The following is an 18,386-nucleotide window of genomic DNA, read 5'->3' as shown; positions in this document are numbered from 1 at the left end:
GTTCACCATTCAAACAGAACAATAACTGTTTAAAAAGTACATGCAGAGTTTTGAAAATGTCTCCCCTTGTTCCCATGGCTCCAGGATGAAAGGGTTAAGGTCTTTTGCGAACACATTAAAAGACACAGAAAGTGTCAAGGTGTAAAGTGAAACTAATTATGTCATAAAAGTGAATTATGGAACAAAGCAACACTTGGGTGAATTTTTTGTTATTTGAAGGAAGAAAAATATATATTAAATCACATCTCATGGCCGCAGCCATTCAAAATAAATAAATAATAGTAGCCTAATACATTGTTATTGTCTGAACATTTCGACGTTGTCCTCTGCGAACCGCTTAACCCGTGCATCAAGTGATCTTCTACGTCAAATGCCACACCCTTACAATTGTTATGTAAATAAGCAAAGAGCAAGTTTTTGAGCACTCATTGGTCAGACTCGAAATACAACTGGTGCAGCGTGGACTACAAGCTAATGCTCAACAAGTGGCTTGTGGACAGAGTTGCGAGATCTCCTAATAGCTGTGATTGAGAAGCTTTCCACTCCGTTTTTATTTTAGAGAGACATCCAACTTTGTGAGAATTCAAAGAAATGATCATGCACGTTTTGGTTCATGTTGAATTTATTTTCTGATAGTTGCTTTTTGGCGTTTGATTCGGTCACAGGACCCCGGCTGTAAAGAGACTTCACCTGCGCCGGATTTGTTTGACCTGATTAGATTAGTTCGGCCACTTTTAATTGACTGCTTTACACACTGAGAGTAGTTCAGACTAGTGTGTATCATGATGTACAGCATGATGGAGCATGAGCTGAAGACCGCGGGTCATCCTCACTCTCACCAGAGCGGTCCAGGCATGTGTCCTCCGGTCAGCGGGGTTGGATCAAAAACGGCCTGTCCGCCCGGCGTGGACCCCATGGACAAAGTGAAGCGTCCCATGAATGCGTTTATGGTCTGGTCCCGTGGTCAGCGGAGAAAGATGGCACAGGAAAACCCCAAAATGCACAACTCCGAGATAAGCAAACGCCTCGGAGCGGAATGGAAACTTCTGACGGACGTGGAGAAGCGGCCGTTTATCGATGAGGCCAAAAGATTGCGCGCCGTACACATGAAGGAATATCCCGATTATAAATACAAGCCTCGGCGCAAGACGAAACCTCTCCTCAAGAAGGACAATCCCATGGGCAAATATCCTCTTGCGCCTGGCAACCTGTTGGCATCCGCCGTGGCACAGGGACAAGGTGGGAGCCCGAGAATGGACAGTTATGGCTGGGGTCACACAGGTGCTTATATGGGGATGCAGGGGGAAACTCTGGGATACCCGCAGCAACTGCACCGCTACGAACTGTCAGCTCTTCAGTACCCTCCGACACAGAGCTACATGAACGGCGCCAGCTCGTACAGGTTTGTAGCCATTGATTTATTTTACTTTCGTTAAACCTTAGAAACAAGAGAACGTTGTGACGTGCACCGATTAAATTCACGTGTTTGCGACACCTGGCAGTCTTCATGTGGCATGAACTGAAGACTCAAACATTTGTCAACAACTCGAAACTTTAAATACTTGTTTTACCAAACAGAGATGAGCCTAATTGGCATTTTGAGTTCTGGTTTTAAATTTACGATTTTAAGTTACTACCTGCATAACCTTATGTGGGTAAATGGACCAAATAAGTTTGTCCGAGGTGTTAAAAATAAGTCTGAAATATCTTGTTTACTCTTGTGCCAAGTTCTTAGAAATGTAATCTTATCGAATTTGGTTTCATGATTGGGGAGAACATTAGAATTTTCTATTAAAATTAAATGATTTAATGACTTGTAATGTGTTGCAACTAAGTAAGAAGTATTAACAACTTTCCTTGCGCATCAAATACAGGAGAGCATAAATCAGAGTTTACGTTTTTCTCAGGGTTACACCATATGACTGATGTAAATGTCTTTATTTTTCATGCTCCATCTTGAGGGTCTGAAGGTTTTTTTTTTTTTTTTTTTTTTTTTTGGTCAAGATGGACAACAAAATATCTAGCTACATGTTGGTTAACCCACATGACTGATTTGGTGGAAAAAGTTTTCTAAATCTGAAAAGCTTTTTTTTTATTTTATAGAATATTAATAATATATTATTCTGCAGTAGTCCACATTTGGCTTTTAATTAGATGTCTCTGGAAGATTATTTTTTTTTTATTTATTTTTTAACTTTAAGCCCCAGAAAAAATATAAAAATGGCTCGGAAATGGAAAATATTCTCATCGTAGATGAGGTCCAATTCAAGTAACTGTTTTTGTGTAAATTTTCACTCTTTTTAAATAGATCTGGACAAAAATTTGAGCGTCATGTCATTGACCCATGTAATAAATTGAATGTGTACTCTTTAGCCGCTTAATTTGATCATGTCCTCCATTTATTCAGCACTTCTGTGTAGATTTTCTCTCAAAGTCACCATCTAAGCTGGCTTAACCTGTATAGACCTGTTATTTGCTTGTCAGCATTGCTCGGAACTAATGTGGAGGCGTTTTATGTAAGATTGACATTCTAAAATTGCCACGTCTTCGTGTGTTTAGTGATAACCATGTTGTGCCAATTTCTGTAAAATTGGACAACCCCATAATTGATGTCCTGATTCTATTGTTGATTTTATTTTTATTGCTAATCTATGCCCACTACTTTGTCCACAGCCAAATGTCCTATAATGGCAGCCCTCAACAGCCCAGTCCAGTGATGTCTATGGTCAAACCAGAACCCTTATCCCATTCCCCTACTGGAGCACCAAACCCCCACCGTGGGGCATTCCAAGGGGATCAGAGGGACATGATCAGCATGTATATTCCAGAGGGTTATGCCAATGATGGCTCAAACCAGAGGGCCTACCATGGTGTCCAGCAACATTATCTTGGTGGAACGGTTCCCCTCACTCACATGTGAAGTTTGGAAAACAAGCTGGACCCATACTAGGACTATTGTGACACACATAGCCTTTATGGATTGCTGATGGATGATTAGAACTTCTGGTTATTTGCTACCTCGAAGTATGCTGAACCCTTGTAGAAAATTGAGCTGTTTGAGTCTGTTTTCTCACTGTGTCACACCATGTCCTAATTTCTCATGATGGACCTTGTCAGTTTGCTTTTTTTTTATTATTATTTTTTTTTTATTAAATAGACGCTTATTTTTTTAATGCAGATGTTTTAGCTCAGAGATCTATTTTTATTTTTATTTTCTTTCTTAAACTCGTATTGATTTTTACAGTGTTTAATTATATGTTGTACATTGTTTCGAACGCAGGCTGTTTATGCATCTCTGGGCGATCTTGATCAGAAATCTAACTGGGGTGCAAAACAGGGCACTCTGAAAACGGGTCGTTCCATAATTATCACAATGGCTGGTGACATACAATCAGTGTGATCTTGAGAAGTGTAAGAACTAGTTTGTTTTCAGAACCCTGATGTCCCTTGTATGCCCAAAACTGCTTGGCACAGTGAGTAGCTGAGTGATGGGTCAAGTTGGCCATTTGATGTTGTTCTAACACCGCATGTTTAGTTGTATGGGAGGATACCATAATTTTAAAAGTATTAGATCTCAGGGTTTTCTTCACAGAAATGGATGACAGCAGCTATAATATTGCCTCTAATTAGAACCAAGATTGGAAAGTAATTTAATTTCTGTCGCTAGCTGCCTTGAAGTTTTCCTGCTTTTAACAGATCTTCTTTGATACCATACCGGTGTGAGCATACTTTATGTTTGTGAATTTTCAGTTTGTAGTCCAAGAAAATTGCACTCTTAAATGGTCAACTGTTTTGGCCTTATTTTCAGATTGCTAAATGTTAAGTTTGTCTGTCTTGACATTCCAGCCTTTCCATCTAATGGGTCCAACTGTGATCCACTGAATGCACTGATCTTCACTTTCAGTCAATGCACTTCATTAGACTAGGCCAGTGGTTCCCAGCTCTGTTTCTGAAGACTTCTAACCCCTCCTCCAACACTACACATTTTGGATATCTGCCTAATCAATCACACCTGATTTAATTCATCAGCTTGGTAGTGGAGACTCCAAGACTTGAATGGAGTGTGTCAGAAAAGGAATAGGCCTATATGGAGGTGTGTGTGTGTGTGTGTGTGTGTGTGTGTGTGTGTGTGTGTGTGTGTGTGTGTGTGTGTGTGTGTGTGTGTGTGTGTGTGTGTGTGTGCGTGTGCGTGTATGTGTATTTATCACTTTGTGGGGACCAAATGTCCCCATAAGGATAGTAAAACCCGAAATTTTTGACCTTGTGGGGACATTTTGTTGGTCCCCATGAGGAAAACAGCTTATAAATCATACTAAATTATGTTTTTTGAAAATGTAAAAATGCAGAACGTTTTCTGTGAGGGTTAGGTTTAAGGGTAGGGTTAGGTTTAGGGGATAGAATATAAAGTTTGTACAGTATAAAAACCATTATGTCTATGGAAAGTCCCCATAAAACATGGAAACACAACATGTGTGTGTGTGTGTGTATATAAAATAATTTGGGGTGGTTGGGAACCACTGGACTAGGCAATTTAGACTATTTATAGACTATTAGACTGTTTACTGTGGTTTTTCTCATTCTGACACATTAATTCTGCTTTCAGTGCAGAGTGGTTGACCAGTGTGTTCAATGGAAAACACTTGACTGAAATATTTTTTTTTTAGTATGAACTTCTGTTGTAGCCTGACCTTGCTGAGTCATCAAGTCCTTGCAGCAAAACACAACACACGTTTGTCAAGGTTTTGGGATTTGGTTTGAAATGAGTAAACGGTGTAGGTATTTTTTTTTTTATGGCAGTCAAAAAATATGTCTGTCAGCCTGACGTATTGCTGTTTTAAAGCTGCAGTCAGTTAGTTACTAATATTGTGGTCAGTTATGTGATAATTTAAGACTGAAACTCAAGTTTACATTTCCATCAAAGTGAGTCTGTAGCTTGTGGTTTAAATGTTTGGGTTTTTTTTTAATACAGGTTGTAAATACCTTTTTTTTTTTTTTTTTTTTTTTTGTACAGTGTATATTTCTTGATTTGTGTGGCTCTTATAAGAGCCCATTTTACAGAATAAAAAAAATACACAAAATAAAAATGGCATCAACAACATGTCTCTGGTTTCATGTTTTCAAGTTGAACATAAATCTTTGCCAAAGAAATTGAAATTTCAAGAACATTTACATCTGTTAAATGTGATGACAAGGATTATTTTCTTCAAAAGAATAACCAAACCATTGAATCTTTTGTGTGTGCTAAAATATTAGACTGGGGTCCCTGCAAATACTGAGTTTGTGACTTTGTATTAAAACTTGCAATCTTTAAAAGTAACATGGCACCATTTCTGACCTTAAAAGGGATTTAGTAGAATACAAACATTAGTGTGCACAGCCAGGAAATTACTTTTGTTTTTATTTAATTTTTTTTTTACTAAATTTTCTTTAACAGAGAAGCTGCGCATTCAAACAGTTCTTTATCAGTTTTAGAAATCTGAATGCATGCATTTTTTTTTATTTTTTTACCAATATTTTTTTACATATATTTTTGAATTCAAAGAATAATCACTAATATTCTGAATGGGCCCAGGTCTAATTTGGGTGAACCCAGGCCCAACTTGGATATGCCACTTGGTGGGGGAGAGGATCAATGAGTTCCCTGCAACTACTGAGGACATGCAAATTTACATACATTTGGGATCGACTAAAAATCTTTAAAAGTAAAAAGGCAACATATTTGGGCAAGGCAGCTACCTCCTTTGGGGAGGCAAATGCTCCTATCTTTTCAATGTTATTTTCCTAATTTCTACCAGCTGTAAAATTCCAAATAAAAGTGATATTTTAGTCCTGATGACCATAATGTGTTGGTAAATAACTTTAATTTTCAGAGATGGGCTACCTTTATATTCTTGCAAAAGTTAATATATTTTAAATTTTTTAATGATATATGCGAGATAAAAAAATTAAAACAAACGTTTTTAATGAAAAGATGGAAATGCATTAGCTTCCTGCCCTTTTTAGAGTTAAATGGGACGGTGTCGACAATTGGTGGACTTCATTAAAATGCAGCAGTCTGAGAGAGGACAAAATATTCACGGTCAAAAGACTCCAAGGATGGAACTATTTAAGGGCGAAATCATCAACTTTCCCATCAAATTCACTGTCCACCTCTGTATAACCCTCTCTCTACAGACTGAAAACAGGTTGTTGTCTCGGGAGTAATTGGCCGTTTCGGAGGCACATTGTCCGCTGCTTTTGAGCTCGCAGGTGTACATAGTAAGCTGCTGAATCCGGAGGGGCTCCCTTGGACCACTTTGTTCTCTTTTCTCGCTTCCCGCTGCGCAGAAAATTGGCGTTGCCGTCGTCTCTCCGCGTTTTCTCTTCGGGTTTAACCCCTACACCTCCTGATGTCATTCTCATGAAAATGTAAGAGCTCGCTGCCGCTAATCGGAGGGCGAAAGGAGGGGGTGTGATGATGAGGGTGCACTTTCATTTACTCTGATAACAGAAGTAACCCGCCGGGCGGGTTCTCAAGCTTTAGATGCAATGTAACTTAATACATTACCCATTACCTATTTATTAAAAATGTTAAATGGGAGAAAATCAAGGCCATTTTGGTCCCAAAAGAGCCGCACATGCGCTTATCTCGTCTGACGACTTTTACTATGGGGTGGTAGGGGGTTAAAAGGGCGACTGTGGGTGTAGGAGAAGGTGGGGTGCTGGATTTTATGGTGAGAAATATACGATCTCTTAGCAACGACCAGTGAGGCTTCAACAAACGGTCCCCATGGTAAGTTGTCAGAAGTTGTGGGTTGCCAGTTTGAAGATAAAGGCTAAAATTCGGTGTCAAGTAACAGATTGAATGAGCGCCATATGTTGGCACGATTGTTGCTGCGTAATTTGTTAATCTGTTTTTTATTCCCCTACACAATAGAAAATGATAATCCTTTGACAACCTGTTACTATTGCGTCATAAACGCGGAAACGAGATATTAATGGTTGCTCTGGAGACTCTGGGTGCGTATTATTTACATGCATTCCGAAGGAAATCTAGAGCCGCTCCCCTCCTGCACACACACAAGATATGGACTCTTCAGCAGGTCAAACTGAAACTGCGAATATCAAGAAAGTGGTGATTACAACAAACTTACAGTTAAATGTTGATACTATGTTCCATTTTAAACCTTTTATTTCATTTACATTTGAAATAATACACACACACACACACACACACACACACACACACACACACACACACACACACCACACACACACATGTTGTGTTTCCATGTTTTATTGGGACTTTCCATAGACATAATGGTTTTTATACTGTACAAACTTTATATTCTATCCCCTAAACCTAACCCTACCCCTAAACCTAACCCTCACAGAAAACTTTCTGCATTTTTACATTTTCAAAAAACATAATTTAGTATGATTTATAAGCTGTTTTCCTCATGGGGACCGACAAAATGTCCCCACAAGGTCAAAAATTTCGGGTTTTACTATCCTTATGAGGACATTTGGTCCCCACAAAGTGATAAATACACGCTCACACACACACACAAACACATGTTACCTTAACATACATCAGTGTAGATTTTGATCAAGCCTTGCTTGCAGCATTTAAATATTTTGGCCAAAGCATTTTACCCAAAACTTAAAATTCTGTTGTTATTTAGCCTACTCACTCCCATGTTTTTGAAGAATCTTCATCAAGCTGTTTTCCATCCAACGACAGTTCATAGTAACCATGTCTGCCAAGCTTAAAAAAGAACAAACACCCTGTCTACACCAGACGTGAATTGAACTAAACTAACGGCATCATAAACAAATAAACGGTTTAGAATGTTCACTTTTATTCGTCCAGTGTAGACGGGGTGTAAAGAACGCCACAAAAGTCCATACGATGCATTCACAATAAATTGAGCTTTGTTTGAGGAACAAAAATTTTGGTTGTTATCGCTGATAATCTATCTCTACCGCATGGGTGGCGCTATAGGGGTGGGCTTCCAGGGCTTGAACCACAAAAGTTTGTATCATCTTGTAGTGACCTCAGTACTTCTATCAAGTTGATATATAATATTTTAACAATAGCATTAAATATTAAGTAATATACAATTATGATACCTTTCTACAGTATTGATAACAACAAATAACACGATAATTGATATAACACCAAAGAATACACATGCTGTCTTTTTGGCTGCTGCTGTCCATCACTCATATATGTGAGCATGTAATGTGAGCACTTGCGACATTCGGTTAGGGATATGTGTGTGTGTCTGGTCAATATTCCTGTCTTGGTGAGACATTGGGAACTGTGTTGAGTTAGTCCATCCAGATTAAGTACCAAATATTAAGATATATTACCCTGAAAACAAAGAGTACTATATACAGATGTGCTCGAGGAATTTGCTAAATTTAAGTCACGACATTTGCGTTTTTTTGCAAAGTTTATTATGATACAATGGCATGAACCTCACAAACTCTGGCAAACCTATCAAAAACCTTTTTTGTCTCATAAGCACCTACAGTATTTTAGCCTATTTACAGATTGCTATCTTCTAAACTACCTATGGAAAGCCAAAATGGACATTATAGTGTTTTTAATCACATTTTTAAGTAAAAGCATGTAATTTCTGATCTTCGAGCATATCTGAAGCCGAGACAAAAGTTAGAGGGATCTTTTAGTTTTGTTTCAGTAATATTTAAAGATTTACTATACCCTCAAAAAACTGCAAACTTATAATGAATTATATTAATTATAAATAATTAATTATTTTAAGGGTATATAAACCACATATCACAAATGTAAGCTTTTAAACTTTCATTATAAATTGTATTAGAATCATATTTTTCATCAAAGGATAGCCCCATATGTTTCCACAGAGGTCTGGGCTAAGCTCCGAATATTCACTGTCCCTAGAACTGGCCCTGCTCTGCCGCAACTCAAATCTCATTTGCCATACCACATATTCAGATATTTTGCGAAGATTATCTGTAAATAATAACTTATATTTCTCACACAAAACAGCAAACAGGTTTGGAAATACATGAGGGTGAGTAAATAATGACAGAATGAAAATCTTTGGGTGAACCAATTTTTTAAAGGCTATATGCCTATTTCACTTACTATACACTAAAGTTGGAATTGCTGTATAATAAACAAGGCGGTTGTCGGTGGAGGGGGTGGGTGGAAACTGGGGCCCTGTGACAAAGGGTGAGGGTTCTCTAAGGTTCTCTAGGCCCACCCATTCAAATTCTGTGCCGGCCCCTGTGAATTTTAGGGACAGTCATGATAATAAGACCTGGTTCATCACTCACCTGTTCAATGGCTTGTCAGTCATGCCTTAGACGTTGTGTACACACAGGTGAGTGAGTGGGCGTAAATTTTTCTTCTTTTAACAGAGTCTCTACGGTTGGATACATGCATGTGCGTAAGTCAAACTAGACCAGTACAGCCTGTCACGCCATAACTGGAGGGCAGCCAGACTTATCCGATAACAGTCTATGTTGTGTCTGCCACTTGCCAAATGCAGAAATTACAGGCAAAAAATATGCAACAATAGTTTTAAAATGTATGCATTTCATAACAAAATTACAATTACAAATTGCATTGAGTAATCTTTAGTAAAATAAAATAAAAAAGACCTGAACATTTTAGTTTTATGAATTAATTTTTGTTTAATATTACACAATTACATTTTATGGAATTTTGTTATGAATTTAAAAATGTGTAAATCTTAAAAACTGGCTAAATTGTTTTTTGGAGTGTTGGAATTTCAGCCCTTAATTAATTTGTATGTGGCATATTCATTACCAGAGCCAGATTTTAAACATTATTGTGTTGTGTGCACACATAAACACATGTATACCATGTGAAAAATTAATAGGAAAGTGAGCAACGCAATGTATAACGACAAATATGCACACAGTGGGCGGTAATTTCCTGCCAAATCTGTTGATAGCTTAGACCTTGAGCTATCTTTCATGTATCAAGATAACGATACTATTCTAACCAAGAGTAGGCGTGTGATTACCTACAAAGTGATTATAATCACTTTATTTATTCAGTTCTAAATAAAATGAGACACACAGATTCCAGCTTGCCAACAAAACATATAATTCAAAGAAGTGGCATAGGGCCAAAGCGGTAGTCAACAAGCTTTACCTTACCTCATGTTCGGCAATGCCTATGCTATAACCATTGGATTTTGTGGAGACTCTGAAAACACAGCAAGACAAGTCCCAATGGTAAAGTGGTCCATCTAGGGCTTGTTTACATGGACCAACAATTAAAAAAATAGAGCAGTGGAACACAAAATAGATCATGTGTTAATGGCCTTTCTTCAAGCCTATTTTATAAACTTTCATAGAGGGCATGACAAAACTAGGAGAACATCAGTAGGTAATGTTTCAGTATATTGAATACAGACTAAATGTGCTCCATAATAGTCACCCCAGAGGTCAAATCCCACCTTTCTTAGCAGCTCTAGCAGGCTTTGACAGAACGTGTGTACATTTTTGTTGGGATAATGTGGTTAATAGTGGAAGCATTTGCACGGCAATGAAAGAGTGATTGACAGCTAATACTAATGAGCGCACCACACCCTGGGCTAGTCTGGTCTTGCAGCAAAGTGAGGGAGAGGGGGGTGGGGTGAAACAATGAGACAAAGTGATACAAGTTACTCAGGGCTACTGTTTTACCAAAAAAATATAAAGTTCTGTGATTTTATAGTGGCTCAAAGTAACTACAGTTTGTTTTGCAGACATACATTTGTGATGTTAGTATTCTTTATGCTTTGACAGAAAAAAAAGATGAGAGCTAAAGATTTGAGCGCTGGATAAAGTATTTGTCAAGCACCCCACATAAGTGGGGCCTGGAGTTTGCCGGTGGTGTGTACCGCTGATTAAGAGATATGGATATGGGAAACACTCTCCTTCTCAGGTGAGGAGAGAAAAGAACATGGAGCAGCCACAGCATACAAGCATACCTGGTAAGAGGAAAAAAGATGACATAATGTATTTCCTATCTAGTAAATTTATTTGATGAGACAGGGTCTGGCAACAGCATAATGGACAATAGGTGTGCTTTATGCTTTCACCTAGTCTTGCCAATCGGCAACGTTAGACGTTTGCAGTTGAGGGTGAAGATGGGGGAAAAAAGAGCCATAGGAACAACATTTGCTACGAAATTGAACATAATGTTGTCCCTGAGTTGACTTTGTGTATTTAAAGGCTAACTAAACCCTAAACCAACTTTTTTTAGTTAATGATCTGTAAGCATGGGGCTTTATTAGTACTGGTCATTGATTCAAGTAATTTTTTTGACATTTGTGTATAAAGTGTTTTAATTCTACGATATATGGTGTAAAAACGTCTGAGTGCTGCCCTCTTCAGGTTGAACGGTGGCTACTGCAGTTGAATTTTCCTATTGGCTGTTGCGGTACTTCGTGACGTAAGCGGTGACAGCTGACGTAAGCAGGTTCCAGCTCACCACGCCAGATTCATGTACATGTCGTCTTGCGACCGTGTGAGGAATAATAGTAACATAGAGTCTGACAGCAGCTGTCAATTAATCCGTCACTACGAGTCTCAGGTCTTGCCTGATTTTGCCTCAGGTCTTGCCTCAGGTCTTGCCTCAGGTCCCCCCCCCCCTCTGCCCCGCATCCGGTTTGTTCCCTCTATCCCCGCCGGGGTCTGCCCACTTTTCCTGCATTTTCAAATATTTCTAGTGGGTGGAGTCAGACTCTGAGCAGGTGTTTAGTTACCCTTTAAAGCTAAAATTATAAGCAGTCATCTAACCACATGAGGAGCAGTTGGTTGGCTGATATATGGACCTCTGTGTATAATGGAAGCCAATTAGTTAAGAGAAAATGCAACAAGGTGCCAAAGTCCTTTTGAGGCAAGACGTATCACTATCTGGCCATCTTGGAAATGCTACAAGGCAGCTATTTATGAATACAAGCAGGCCCACAAAAACTCCCAACTGTGCCCCTGAAAAATTATACCTAATGGGCCCCCCTCAGTCCAGCTTGGGGTGGCTCTATAGGAATATAAAGTTCTTGTTGATGGTAACATGGAACTTTGCAAGATGTGCACCACAGACTCAGGAAGCCCCATAGCTAACAGCTGGGCCCTCTCAGGGGAAAGGGGTGGAGCAGTGTTCTCTGTGCCTGTGAGAAAAGATTCAATCAGTGATAAAGCTCCAGGAGCACACCTGCCAGGAGAGGTGGTATGTCCAAGAACCAGGGCATGTGGGGCCACAGTGAAGCCACTTCGCAAACTGACTGATTGTGTTTGTATCCTCCGGGAGAAAATGTGTACAAGCACAGAGGAGACCCTGAGGCCACTCCTTTGACAAGGCATCGCTCCCCAGTGGTGCCTGTTTTTTTCTGCATGTGAGAAGAAGAGAGAGCAATGTTTTGACTCCCAAGAGGCAAAACGATCGACGTCTGCCATCCCAAAATGATCCCAGTTAGTCCTCACCACATCTAGGTGGAGACGCCATTCTCCTGGCCAGGGAACTTCCCTTGACAGCATGTCTGCAGCCTAATTGTGGTGCCCTAGAAGATACATTGCGTTCAGTGAGAGGAGGTGTGGCTGCACCCAAGTGAGTAGAGTGTGGGCCACTCTGCAGAGCAGACGGGATGTTAGCCCCCCTTGCCTGCACTTACAATGCAGCCTGTTTGTCCTTACTAGGATGTGACGACCTTAGAGTTGTGGCAGAAAGTGACTCATTGCTAAGTGAATGGTCTTAAATTCCAGCACATTGATCTGCTGAGAAGTCCAGGGAGGTACGCAGAGGCTTCTGGCCTATGCGCCAGTGAGAACTGCACCCCAGCCTTCTAGGGATTCATCTGTTGAGACCAGTTGTTGCCACAGAACAGGACCCAACCTAGAGCCCTTCGTGGTTTCCCTGAATTCCTCCACCAATGGAGGGCATTTAGCAGTCCCCGGGTGACAGGCAACTTCTTACTGATAGCAGCACCCTGAACACTGTAGACACCTCTGGGCTGGATGAATAAGCAGAAGCCCCAGTGGAGTGCCATGAGGCCCAACAGACAGACAAGTTCTCCACTGAAACATTTGACTGTATCAAAACATGGACAGGACAGTGATGAGAGACTGTCAGGAAAACAGACATGCTGAGGGAGACCAGGGTCGTCCCAAGAAACTGAGCTTTCTGAGAAGGACTCAGTCCTTGTTCAGCTGAAGCCCTAGGTATTGAATGTGACAGATGACCAGCTCCACATGCTGGTGACAAGTCTCCTTTGACTGTGTGCATACCAGCCAATCATCCAAATAATTCTAAATTCTCACACCCTTGCGGAGCAGGGGGGCAAGCGCAGCATCCATGCACCATGTTAAAGTGCAGGGAGTGAGGGACAGGCCAAATGTAGAATGTGGAACTGGAACACCCTGTTGTTGAACACGAACCAAAGAAAACGCCTGTGTCCTTCCAAGATTTGGATCTGGTAGTAGACATCCCTCAGATCTATGCATGCGAACCAGTTGCCCCATTGCACAGCCTGTTTCACTGTTCACATAGTTAACATCTTGAACCTCAAGGGTCTCAGAAAGCTGTTCAGACCTCTGAGGGCTTTGGCACATAAAAGTAACAGGAATAGAACCTGATCTGTTCTTGTATAGCTCCTTTTTCAAGAAGAGTTCCAATCTCCTCTAACAAAGATTTATCTTCTGAATGACCAGAAAGTGGAGGACATAATCAGAACCCTTGAAAGAGGGGGCTTGGTTATACATTTAAGCTGATAGCCCTGGGTTATTGTAGTGATGACCTAAGGATAGTTTTTAATACCTTTCCAGGCTGCCAAATGAGCTAAAGTTGGAGGAGACACAGCAGGCTCTGATAACCATCAGAAACAAGATGGAGGTCCTCACACTATCTACAGGTAGCTGCTACAGACTGTGTTCTGTGTCTAGGCTGCCAAGGACCCATGCACACATTTCTAGCCTCCAACTGAACTATAAGGTTGACTGGATGAAGTTCAGCTGTATTCTTTGGGCTGAGTGACTCATTGAGACCCTGCAACAGCTGATTGAGATAGAGCTGGAAAATATCACCTGTGTTAGCCAGGCAAGATGTCTTGGTAACATCACCATGTAAGAGGTGCAAAATCCAGTCCATGGCTTGGCAGTTCTTGCTTAGTCCATCCGGGCAGACAAAAAGTGATTTGGGTGGTGAAGTCACAGCACCAATTGGCTGGTCAATTGAAGGAAGGGGACCACATCCAATTGTAGCTGCCTCATGGACAGCCTCAAGAATTTTAAACTAACTTGAAATGGTGGGGGCTTGGTAGGTCACTCAAAATCAGGCAAGAGGGGAGAGAGAAAGGGCCTGGATCATGTCAACACATCAGCCACGTCAAACCAGGAAGGAGCTACAGCTGCCACAAAAACTGGAGGAATGTTCAAGGCTTCAACTGTTCTCTCATTCTGGGATCACAGTGGCTAATCAATACTTTGCATAGACATGGCCTCAGAAAAAAGAGAACAGTCCAGGGGGGGATTTATCTACAATATATCTGGCAAATACTGAGGCTGCCACATCTTGCCTATTGTGCTTTGGCTGGGGAGCACTGGTGGAAATACCAGCATGTTTACGCTTAAAATACTGCCACCAAGCCTCTCTAACATAGCTGAGAGGATAAAGCATTTAATGCAACCTTCTGGTTGCTCACTGCTCTGCCATGCATGTTCTAAACTAAGACAAGATATACAGGAGCCATGGTCATCTTGTGGAAGTATGGCACTGAACACAGGAATGCCCACTATAACTCACTCTAGACATATTATTGAGATTATTCCAAAATGGATTATATTCATTACTTTCCTCAAAATTCTACAAACAATACCCTATAATGACAACTTGAAAGAAGTTTGTTTGAAATCTTTGCAAATTTATTAAAAATAAAAAATGAAAAAATCACATGTACATAAGTATTCACAGCCTTTGCCATAACTCTCAAAATTGAGCTCAGGTGCATCCTGTTTCCACTGATCATCCTTGAGATGTTTCTACAACTTGATTGGAGTCAACCTGTGGTAAATTCAGTTGATTGGACATGATTTGGAAAGGCACACACCTGTCTATATAAGGTTCCACAGTTAACAGTGCATGTCAGAGCACAAACCGAGCCATGAATACCAAGGAATTGTCTGTAGACAGGATTGTATCGGGGCACAGATCTGGGGAAGGGTACAGAAGCATTTCTGCAACACTGAAGGTCCCAATGAGCACAGTGGCCTCCATCATCCGTAAATGGAAGAAGTTTGGAACCACCGGGACTCTTCCTAGAGCCCGGCCAAACTGAGCGATCGGGGGAGAAGGGCCTTTGTCAGGGAGGTGACCAAGAACCCGATGGTCACTTTGACAGAGCTTCAGTGTTTCTCTGTGGAGAGAGGAGAATCTCTCAGAAGAACAAACATCTCTGCAGCACTCCACCAATCAGGCCTGTATGGTAGAGTGGCCAGACGGAAGCCACTCCTCAGTAAAAGGTACATGACAGCTCACCTGGAGTTTGCCAAAAGGCACCTGAAGGACTCCCAGACCATGAGAAACAAAATTCTCTGGTCTGATGAAACAAATATTGAACTCTTGGCCTGAATGGCAAGTGTCATGTGTGGAGGAAACCAGGCACCGCTCATCACCTGGCCAATACCATCCCTACAGTGAAGCATGGTGGTGGCAGCATCATGCTGTGGGGATGTTTTTCAGCGGCAGGAACTGGGAGACTAGTCAGGATCGAGAGAAAGATGAATGCAGCAATGTACAGAGACATCCTTGAGATACTTCAGAGCGCTCTGGACCTCAGACTGGGACAGGGACATCTTCCAACAGGACAACGACCCTAAGCACACAGCCAAGATAACAAAGGAGTGGCTACGGGACAACTCTGTGAATGTCCTTGAGTGGCCCAGCCAGAGCCCAGACTTGAACCCGATTGAACATCTTTGCAGAGATCTGAAAATGGCTGTACACCGACGCTCCCCATCCAACCTGATGGAGCTTGAGGGGTCCTGCAAAGAAGAATGGGAGATACTGCCCAAAATTAGGTGTGCCAAGCTTGTAGCATCATATACAAGAAGACTTGAGGCTGTAATTGGTGCCAAAGGTGCTTCAACAAGTATTGAGCAAAGGCTGTGAATGCTTATGTACATGTGATTACTTTTTTTTTCATTTTTTATTTTTAATACATTTGCAAAGGTTTCAAACAAACTTCTTTTACGTTGTCATTATGGGGTATTGTTGAGGAAAATAATGAATTTAATCCATTTTGGAATAAGGCTGTAACATCACAAAATTCACATGGTAAAAATATATTCAATGAAATACCTAAATATCTTATTCAGTGTTGTAAAACAAAATAAATCTAATTGAAATTGTTTTAAGAATTTATAAGAAAGTGTTTCACTGCTGTTCAAATGCACTTTGGATCATTTATATGTATAAATGTTTCCATCTGAAAGGACAAAATATGAAATGAAACAAATTACAATAAAATGCAAAGTAATCTCTTCAGTAATCTAATACTTTTTGAATGTAACTGTATTCTAAATACCAATTATTTAAATTGTAGTGGAATATGTTGAAAATTTTAAATATGTAATGCCGTTAATGTATTCCATTACTCCCCAACCCTGGATACTGTGATGTATGGTAATTGTATTATTATTCCTTACCTGAGGATGGCGCTAGCAGTCTAAAGATGTGTTGGGTTATAACCTGTAAAAAGGGAGAATAACAAAGTTCAGTAAAACAGCAAGTCGCATGAAACCAGTGTCTCCGTGATTTATTCAAACTTGCATCCACAAAACATCACAGATACTGCTTATATATATATATATATATATATATATATATATATATATATACACTGCCGGCCAAAAGTTTGGAATAATGTACAGATTTTGCTCTTATGGAAAGAAATTGTTTCTTTTATTCACCAAGGTGGCATTCAACTGATCACAATGCGTAGTCAGGACATTAATAATGTGAAAATTACTATTATAATTTGAAAAACAACTTCTTAAACTACTTCAAATAGTTCTTCTCAAAGAATCCTCCACGTGCAGCAATGACAGCTTTGCAGATCCTTGTTATTCTAGCTGTCAGTTTGTCCAGATACTCAGGTGACATTTCACCCCACACTTCCTGCAGCACTTGTCATAGATGTGACTGTCTTTTTGGGCACTTCTCACGCACCTTACAATCTAGCTGATCCCACAAAAGCCCAATGGGGTTAAGATCCATGACACTCTTTTCCAGTTATCTGTAGTCCAATGTCTGTTCTTTGCCCTCTCTAACTTTTTCTTTTTCTGTTTCAAAAGTGGCTTTTTCTTTACAATTCTTCCCATAAGGCTGCACCTCTGATTCTTCTCTTTACTGTTGTACATGAAACTGGTGTTGAGCAGGTAGAATTCAATGAAGTTGTCATCTGAGGACATGTGAGGCGTCTATTTCTCAAACTAGAGACTCTGATGTACTTATCCTCTTGTTTTGTTTTGTACATCTGACCTTCCACATCTCTTTCTGTCCTTGTTAGAGCCAGTTGTCCTTTGTCTTTGAAGACTGCAGTTACACATTTGTATGAAATCTTCAGTTTTTTGGCAGATTCAAGCATTGAATAGCCTTCATTCCTCAAAACAACGATTGTCTGACAAGTTTCTAAAGAAAGCGGTTTCTTTTTTGCCATTTTTGACCTAATATTGACCTTAAGACACGCCCGTCTATTGCATACAGTGGCAACTCAAAAACAAACACAAAGACAATGTTAAGCTTAATTTAACGAATCAAATAATTAGCAATTTAGCATGATTACTCAATGATAATGTGTTGGAGAGATGGCTGATGGAAATGGAGCTAGATCTGATAAAAAAAAAATTACTCTGATCCTGTTACATGTATTCCGTTACTCCCCAACCTGGGTATACACACACTACTCTTACTACTTTTGCTATATAACTCTAAGGCAGAAATAAGAGTAGTCTGGTAGTATGGCATTAATAAGGTGTTTATACCTTCGGTTCTGTTAAATATCACGTTTATATCATGTTATATTATGTTTATCATAGTAACATCATTTTTATTCATAAAAACTATTAAAAATTAATAAAAATACTGACTTTCCTTTAATGGAATTATAGGGATTTCTTGTACACACAGCAGGCAGCACATAACACTTTCAAATGAATAACGTTTTTGACTATTATTTGTAAAAATTCAAACCATCTGAATTCCACTTTGTCTGCAATAAAGAAAACAATCTTCACGTGATCTGCCATGACTGATGGTCCAGCTCTCGATGGGAAGTGCAAGTGTTCGGTTCTTGCCGATTGGTAAATCACAATTAATTTAAAGTTGGACACACCTATGGTCT

The 18,386-nt window shown here is 40.0% G+C and overlaps 1 protein-coding gene across 1 annotated transcript; it reads left to right on the top strand.

The window, feature by feature from the left end:
- The first annotated feature begins 443 nt into the window (after positions 1-443).
- On the top strand, positions 444-5,082 carry sox19b (SRY-box transcription factor 19b). The gene is made up of 2 exons (XM_052107846.1): positions 444-1,402; positions 2,674-5,082. The coding sequence occupies exons 1-2, from the start codon at positions 783-785 to the stop codon at positions 2,918-2,920; spliced, it is 867 nt and encodes a 288-aa protein (XP_051963806.1). The 5' UTR covers positions 444-782; the 3' UTR covers positions 2,921-5,082.
- The last annotated feature ends 13,304 nt before the right edge of the window (positions 5,083-18,386 follow it).

The sequence above is a fragment of the Xyrauchen texanus genome, chromosome 1, assembly GCF_025860055.1.
Source record: "Xyrauchen texanus isolate HMW12.3.18 chromosome 1, RBS_HiC_50CHRs, whole genome shotgun sequence".
Classification (NCBI taxonomy): domain Eukaryota; kingdom Metazoa; phylum Chordata; class Actinopteri; order Cypriniformes; family Catostomidae; genus Xyrauchen; species Xyrauchen texanus.
This window is presented reverse-complemented; position numbering and strand designations above follow the sequence as displayed.

Excerpts from the sequence above, each read along its gene's own strand:
- sox19b (XM_052107846.1), top strand. The coding sequence starts at position 783 with ATGATGTACAGCATGATGGAGCATGAGCTGAAGACCGCGGGTCATCCT. Across the intron at positions 1,403-2,673 it reads AACGGCGCCAGCTCGTACAG|CCAAATGTCCTATAATGGCA; the intron begins GTTTGTAGCCAT and ends CTTTGTCCACAG.